An 8,112-nucleotide genomic window follows, 5' to 3' on the forward strand; every position below is an offset into this window, starting at 1 on the left:
GGTATGGTGTAACCTGTAGTACCTATTAAAGGTATGGTGTAACCTGTAGTACCTATTAAAGGTATGGTGTAACCTGTAGTACCTATTAAAGGTATGGTGTAACCTGTAGTACCCTATTAAAGGTATGGTGTAACCCTGTAGTACCTATTAAAGGTATGGTGTAACCTGTAGTACCTATTAAAGGTATGGTGTAACCTGTAGTACCTATTAAAGGTATGTTGTAACCTACCTCTACAATACCTATTAAAGGTATGTTGTAACCTACCTCTACAATACCTATTAAAGGTATGTTGTAACCTGTAGTACCTATTAAAGGTATGTTGTAACCTACCTCTACAATACCTATTAAAGGTATGTTGTAACCTACCTCTACAATACCTATTAAAGGTATGGTGTAACCTGTAGTACCTATTAAAGGTATGTTGTAACCTACCTCTACAATACCTATTAAAGGTATGTTGTTACCTACCTCTGCAGGAGAGCTGAGTAGCAGACGCAGCCAGGCCGTCTTTAGTGTGTAGGAGGAGAGGACTGACCTCCAGAGCGCCCCCCGGTGGCTGTCCAGTGCCTGGCCACCCAGGTCACGCAGGGCCTTGGTCAGCTGGAGCACCTTGAGGTGGCAGGAGGGCTGTGGGGAGCGGCCACGGAGCCAGCCCAGCAGACGCTGCTCCTGGCGGGGGAAGAACAAAGTCCACAGGTCCCTCTCCTCGCTCTGCTGGTTCTGGTGCTGGTCTGGAATGAAAGGAGAGAACGGATGGATGGATGGATGGATGGATGGATGGATGGATGGATGGATGAAGGACAGAAGGAAGGAAAGAAAGAAGAAAGGAAGGAAGTAGGGAAGGAAAGAAGGAGACAAGGAATTAATGATTTAGTGAATTAAATAATGAATAAATAATGAACAAAGAAAGGAGAGAAATGAAGAAAGAGTAATATACTTTATTGAATTTGTAAATGATATCATATATTTACCCCTGATAACACCTGTATTTGACATCGCCACTGAGGCCGTCGTTTCCATGGGAACCAGGTAGACCCCGTCTCCGAGGGGGATGGCGGGGAGGAGCCGTATTGCCATGGAGATGTGACAGCAGACGTAGTCGGAACGCGGTGTGAGGCGGAGCTGCACACGGTCGTCAGCCAGTGCCAGACTCAGCGTACAGCGCTGCTCGAAAGGGTAGCGCACGGTTGCTAGGCAACGCTGGACCGCCGGGTAGAACCAACGGAGGACGGAGTCCGGGGTCAGGCGATAGACTCCGCCCCCTCCTCCTGACACTGCCGTGACCCCTGACAGTGACCTCGATGACCTTTCGGGCGACCCCCGAGAAGGGTGCATTCGTAAAAACGTGTCAGTGAAGTTGCGGTGTTTTCGTAGCCAGTCGCCACGGCGAGGAGTCTCTAGACTGCACCGTGGCACGCCGCTCCGCCCACCGTCCTCTGAGCTTTCCCCTTTCATCTCTTCCTTCACCTCGTCCTTCAAGTCTTCCTTCCCTTCTTCTCTGACCTCTGTCTGCTCCTCCACCTTGCTGTCGTCCTTCTGGACATCCTTCACTTTATTGCTTCTTACACTCCTCCTGTTCCCCTTCCCTGACTTTCTCCCGTTCTCTTTAACCTCCCCCCTCTGCTCCCTCACGTCCTCCTTGCCCTCCCCCTTCCCCAACTTTCTCCCGTTCTCTTTAACCTCCCCCCTCTGCTCCCTCACATCCTCCTTGCCCTCCCCTTTCCCTGACTTTCTCCCGTTCTCTTTAACCTCCCCCCTCTGCTCCCTCACATCCTCCTTGCCCTCCCCCTTCCCTGACTTTCTCCCGTTCTCTTTAACCTCCACCGTCTTGTTCTTTTCCTCAGCTCTCTTGTCCCCCTTCTCTTTTTTCTCCTCACCCCTCACATTCCTCTTGCCCTCCCCCTTCTCCTCTCCCTTCTCCTCTCCTCTCTCGTTCTTCTTCTCCTCCCCCCTCCTCTCCCCCCTGTATACTCGTGGCTCCAGTCTCAGTTCTCGGGGTATCTTCAGAGGTACCAGGATGTCATAGTAATCTGGAGCGCCCACTTTGTGCTCCTCGTATGAACTGCCCACCTGCAACCAGACCAGACAAACAAGGATTATGTGAGTCCCAAATTGCACCCCAATTCCCCAGAAGTTTGTTTACGTAGACCATCAACTATGTTAACTAATTAATAATTTAACTTCAAAAAGAGAAAATGTTATCTTCCGAAACTCACCTGCAGGAAGTCTCCCCGGAACGCCAGTGAGGACTCTGGGATACCTCCAGTGGCACGTCCGGCTCTGACCAGCTCCCCGACCAGTTTGGCCACGTGGGCCTTGCTGTGCCCCAGGACGTGAGGAGACAGACGCACCCAGCGCTCGTAGTAGTCCTCCAGGACCTCTCGACGAGACCAACCCAATTTCAGAGCCCCGTCAGCAGCCTCGAGAGGCACCCTCTGGGGCCCCCCTGGGTGGGTGGAGCAGTACCTGCCGTTACACATTGATATTTGAGTCAATTCATATTTGAACAGATGGCTACTTAGTGCAATCAAGGGAGTGAAGGGAACCACAGCATTATGGGTATTATTATGAGTTTTCAAAAGCAGAAGCAAAAATCACCGTAGTAACCGTGCAACTCAAACAGAGGGAGAGACAGACAGAAAGACAGAGAGAAAGAGAGAGAGAGAGAGAGAGAGAGAGAGAGAGAGAGAGAGAGGAAAAACACATACCTGGAGGTGACAGCCCCCCTAGACACAACTATGACAAAACAACCAACAAAAACGGGTCACAACTCCTGCAGCTCTGTCGCACGCTCGGTCTGTACATAGTCAATAGTAGGCTTCGAGGGGACTCTCACGGTAGGTACACCTACAGCTCATCCCTTGGCAGTGGTACTGTAGACTACTTTATCACTGACCTCAACCCAGAATCTCTCAGAGCGTTCACAGTCAGCCCACTGACACCCCAATCAGATCACAGCAAAATCACAGTCTACTTGAACAGAGCGATACTCAATCATGAGGCATCAAAGCCAAAGGAACTGAGTAACATTAAGAAATGCTATAGATGGAAGGAAAGTAGTGTGGAAACCGACCAAAAACAATTAGGCAACAACAAATTCAATCCCTTTTAGACAACTTCCTGGACAAAACGTTCCACTGTAATATTGAAGGTGTAAACCTGGCAGTAGAAAACCTAAACAATATATATGACCTCTCAGCTTCCCTACTGAATGTAAAAATGTCAAGCTAACAACCTAAGAAAGAAATTGAGAAACCTATCCAACCAAAAACATAGAGACCCAGAAAACCTGAGCTTACACCTTGACTATGGTGAATCACTAAAACAATTCATAAACACACTAGGGAAAAAGAAGGAACAGCACGTCAGAAATCAACTCAATGTAATTGAAGAATCCATAGACTCGAACCACTTCTGGGAAAATTGGAAAACACTAAACAAACAACAACATGAAGAGTTATCTATTCAAAACGAAGATGAATGGATAAACCACTTCTCCAATCTTTTTGGCACCATAATAAAGAACAAACAGCAAAAACATACATGATCAAATACAAATATTAGAATCAACTATTAAAGACTACCAGAACCCACTGGATTCTCCAATTACATTGAATGAACTACAGGACAAAATACAACCCTCCAACCCAAAAGGCCTGTGGTGTTGATGGTATCCTCAATGAAATGATCAACTATACAGACAACAAATTCCAATTGGCTATACTAAAACTCTTTAACATCATCCTCAGCTCTGCCATCTTCCCCAATGTTTGGAACCAAGGACTGATCACCCCAATCCACAAAAGTGGAGACAAATTTGATCCCAATAACTACCGTAGGATATGCGCCAACAGCAACCTTGGGAAAATCCTTGTAAAATCTACGTAAAACACCAAATAATGCACACAGAGCAGAATTAATGATCAAAATCCAGAAATGAGACGTTAAATTCTACAACCACCTAAAAGGAAGTGATTCCTAAACCTTCCATAACAAAGCCATCACCTACAGAGAGATGAACCTGGAGAAGAGTCCCCTAAGCAAGCTGGTCCTGGGGCTCTGTTCACAAACACAAACACACCCCACAGAGCCCCAGGACAGCAATGCAATTAGACCCAACCAAATCATGAGAAAACAAAAAGATAATTAGTTGACACATTAGAAAGAATGAACAAAAAAATTGAGTAAACTAGAATGCTATTTGGCCCAAAACAGAGAGTACACAGTGGCAGAATACCTGACCACTGTGACTGACCCAAACTTAAGGAAAGCTTTGACTATGTACAGACTCAGTGAGCATTGCCTTGCTATTGAGAGAGGCCGCCGAAGGCAGACCCGGCTCTCAAGAGAAGACAGGCTATGTGCACACTGCCCACAAAATGAGGTGGAAACTGAGCTGCACTTCCTAACCTCCTTCCATATGTATGACCATATTAGAGACACATATTTCCCTCAGATAACACAGACCCACAAAGAATTCGAAAACAAATCCAATTTTGATAAACTCCCATATCTATTGGGTGAAATACCACAGTGTGCCATCACAGCAGCAAGATTTGTGACCTGTTGCCACAAGAAAAGGGCAACCAGTGAAGAACAAACACCATTGTAAATATAACCCATATTTATGTTGATTTATTTTCTCTTTGTACTTTAACTATTTGCACATAATTACAACACTGTATATAGACACACATTATGACATTTAAAATGTATATTCCTTTGGAAGTTTGTGTGTAATATTTACTGTAATTTTTTACATTTTATTTCAGTTTTGTATATTATCCATTCAATTGCTTTGGCAATGTAAACATATGATTCCCATGCCAATAAACCCCCTTTGAATTGAATTGAATTGAATTGAGAGAGAGTGGGAGAGAGAGAGTAAGAGAGAGAGAGAGAGAGAGAGAGAGAGAGAGAGAGAGAGAGAGAGAGAAAGAGAGAGAGAGAGAGAGAGAGAGAGAGAGGAGAGAGAGAGAGAGAGAGAGAGAGAGAGAGAGAGAGAGAGGGGATGATGTGTGTGGACTGGGTACCTTATGAAGAGGTAGAAGAGGACACAGGCCAGTAGTAGTTTGATGAGGGAGAAAAAGACAGGAGGGCCCTGGTCAGAGCAGGACTCTGTCCCAGCCTCGTACCCAGGATCGGGGCCTGATTCTGGGCTTAGCCAGTGGGTTATGTGGTGGTGGAAAACCAGACCTGTCAACACACAGGTCAACAGAGGCCAGAACACCCGCAGGTTCAGAGTGTACACACTCATCCTCCTCTCTCTCTCTCTCTCTCTCTCTCTCTCTCTTTCTCTCTCTCTCTCTCTCTCTGTCTCTCTCTCTCTCTCTCTCCCTCTCGCTCTCTCGCTCTCTCTCTCGCTCTCTCTCGCTGTCTCTCTCTCTCTCGCTCTCTCGCTCTCTCTCTCTCGCTCTCGCTCTCTCTCGCTCTCTCTCTCGCTCTCTCGCTCTCTCGCTCTCTCTCTCGCTCTCTTTCTCTCTCTTCTCGTTCCCCCTCTCTCTCTTCTCGTTCCCTCTCTCTCTTCTCGTTCCCCCTCCCTCCTCCTTTCTGTTGCTCCTAGGTTCCTTCGTTCTTTCTCTTCTTCTTGTCTGGCTAGGACTTGTTCTTTAGCGATGCCAGAGAACTGAGACAGGGTCAGGGCAGGCTAACCCATCATGACACACACGCTGACTCTCTCTCTCCTCGTTTCCCTCCTCTGCGCCTCAATGTTCTTCTCTCCGTTTTCTTCTCTCCTTCCTTCTGGTAACAGAACTCCCACTTCTTATTCTTCTTCTCCTCTCCAGCTTGTTTGTTCAGTTTAAAGTCAGTTGAAGTTCCTCTTCAGAAGTTGCTCCTCCTTCTCCTCCTCTCTTCTTCAATCTGTCCCTCCTGTTTTTCCCCTCCTCTTCAGAGCTGTATGATGTCAGGTTTATCTGTCTTTGTGAAGACTCCTCTCGAACAGGTTCTCTCTCTCTTGTCCTCTTGTTCTCTCTCTCTTGTCTTCTCTTTTTCCCGGTCTCTCTCTCTCTGGTTTTTCTGACAGTGAGCTCAGAGGAAATGCCAAACTCTTGAGAGAGGAATTTTAGTTTAAAAAAAAGAGAGGGAGGAGGAGGAGAGAGAGAGACTGGGCAGCAACACTCTCCTCCCACCTCTTAAAGAGACAAAGACATTGTTTCACATCTCAACATTACATTCACAAGGAGACTCAGGCCACGTCCCAAATGGAACCCTATTCCCTGTATAGTGCATTACTTTTGACCAGAGCCCTATGGGCCCTTGTTGAAAGTAGTATACTATATAGGGAATAGGGTGCCATTTGGGACACAAAGGCTACGACAGTTACTGTAGCAGCATTGACAATAAATGACAATAAAAGTTATTCAACTGCATTTGACTGATTTGATATATACTGCATACTGAGTGTACAAAACATTAAGAACACTTTCCTAATATTGAGTTGCACCCCTCCTTTTACCCAGCTTCAGTTCGTCGGGGTTTGGACTCCACAAGGTGTTGAAAGCGTTCCACAGGGATCCTGGCCCATGTTGACTCCAATGCTTCCCACAGTTGTGTCCAATTGGCTGGATGTCCTTTGGGTGGTGGACCATTCTTGATACACACAGGAAACTGTTAAGCGTGAAAAACCCAGCAGCGTTGCAGTTCTTGACACAAATCGTTGCGCCTGGCACCTACTACCCTACCCTGTTCAAAAGGACTTGAATATTCTGTCTCGTCCATTCACCCTCTGAATGGCACACACATAATCCATGTCTCAAAAAATCCTTCTTTAACCAGGTCTCCTGCCTTTCGTCTACACTGATTGAAGTGGATTTAACAAGTGACATCAATAAGGGATCACAGCTTTCACCTGGATTCATCTGGTCAGTCTATGTCGTGGAAAGAGCATAATGTTCTACACTGGTAACAAAGCATTACTAACAGCCTTGGGCAGTTATTGTGAGGACAGACAAACTACTTTGTAAAGGCTAAGAGAATATATGAACTTATTATAGAATATAATATATTAACTTTTTATAGAATATAATATATTACATTTGTGTTTCTACAACTTTAGTATGACTGTGATACGTGTTCAGTAATACATAAATAAGCAGATGAAGGCTAAATAAAAACATGGACAAGATAAAAGTTGTTGTTAGTTTCTGGCACGTCACTGGTCCTTCTCTCAGGGGACAGGGGTTAAGGGTCGTACTGATGATGGATTTCACAGGTCACGCTCAGGTCAACACTAACACCAGGGCTTATTGAGGCGGACCTCTGCCTGGGAGTATATGTGTATGCACATGTGTGTGTGAGCGTGTGTGTATCTCTCTCTCTGTGTGTGTGTGTGTGTGTGTGTGTGTGTGTGTGTGTGTGTGTGTGTGTGTGTGTGTGTGTGTGTGTGTGTGTGTGTATACATGTGGGTGTGTGTACAGTACTCCCTCAGAGAGTGACTCAATGGGTCCTTGTTTAGCTAAACTGGACCACACCTCTGACTAAGGTCTGTCCTGGGCTGGCTGTCTGCGTCCCAAATGGCACCCTAGTGCCCTATAGGGCTCTGGTCTAAAATAGAGCACTATATAGGGAATAGGGCCCTGTTTTAAAGTAGGTCACTATATAGGGAATAGGGCTCTGGTTTAAAGTAGTGCACTATATAGGGAATAGGGCTCTGGTCTAAAGTAGTGCACTATATAGGGAATAGGGCTCTGGTCTAAAGTAGTGCACTATATAGGGAATAGGGCTCTGGTCTAAAGTAGTGCACTATATAGGGAATAGGGTTCCACTTGGGACACATGCTGATGATGAATTCCCAGTGCCCTACAGTGAAGTGTAGGAGAGGTTTATAAGAGATTATTCTACTACTTTCTCCCCTCCTCTCTCTACAGCCCATATAAACTAAACACTGTTATACACCGACATACATTACTAAACACTGTTATACACAGACATACATTATTAAACTAAATGTTATACACAGACATACATTATTAAACTAACTGTTATACACAGACATACATTACTAAACTAACTGTTATACACAGACATACATTATTAAACTAAACACTGTTATACACAGACATACATTACTAAACTAAACACTGTTATACACAGACATACATTATTAAACT

At 45.4% G+C, this 8,112-nt stretch overlaps 1 protein-coding gene across 1 annotated transcript; it reads right to left on the bottom strand.

Annotated features, from left to right (window-relative positions):
* Positions 1–369: 369 nt before the first annotated feature.
* Positions 370–5,326, bottom strand: LOC115181492 (inositol 1,4,5-trisphosphate receptor-interacting protein-like 2). Its single transcript, XM_029743406.1, has 5 exons — positions 5,035–5,326; positions 2,218–2,467; positions 973–2,071; positions 470–732; positions 370–378 (listed from the first exon to the last, which is right to left on the bottom strand). The coding sequence occupies exons 1-5, from the start codon at positions 5,256–5,258 to the stop codon at positions 370–372; spliced, it is 1,845 nt and encodes a 614-aa protein (XP_029599266.1). The 5' UTR covers positions 5,259–5,326.
* Between the last annotated feature and the right edge of the window lie 2,786 nt (positions 5,327–8,112).

Source organism: Salmo trutta, unplaced genomic scaffold, assembly GCF_901001165.1.
Source record: "Salmo trutta unplaced genomic scaffold, fSalTru1.1, whole genome shotgun sequence".
Taxonomy (NCBI): domain Eukaryota; kingdom Metazoa; phylum Chordata; class Actinopteri; order Salmoniformes; family Salmonidae; genus Salmo; species Salmo trutta.

Excerpts from the sequence above, each read along its gene's own strand:
- LOC115181492 (XM_029743406.1), bottom strand. The coding sequence starts at position 5,258 with ATGAGTGTGTACACTCTGAACCTGCGGGTGTTCTGGCCTCTGTTGACC. Across the intron at positions 2,468-5,034 it reads CTCTTCTACCTCTTCATAAG|GTACTGCTCCACCCACCCAG; the intron begins GTACCCAGTCCA and ends GTGTAACGGCAG. Across the intron at positions 733-972 it reads AAATACAGGTGTTATCAGGG|ACCAGCACCAGAACCAGCAG; the intron begins GTAAATATATGA and ends CTTTCATTCCAG.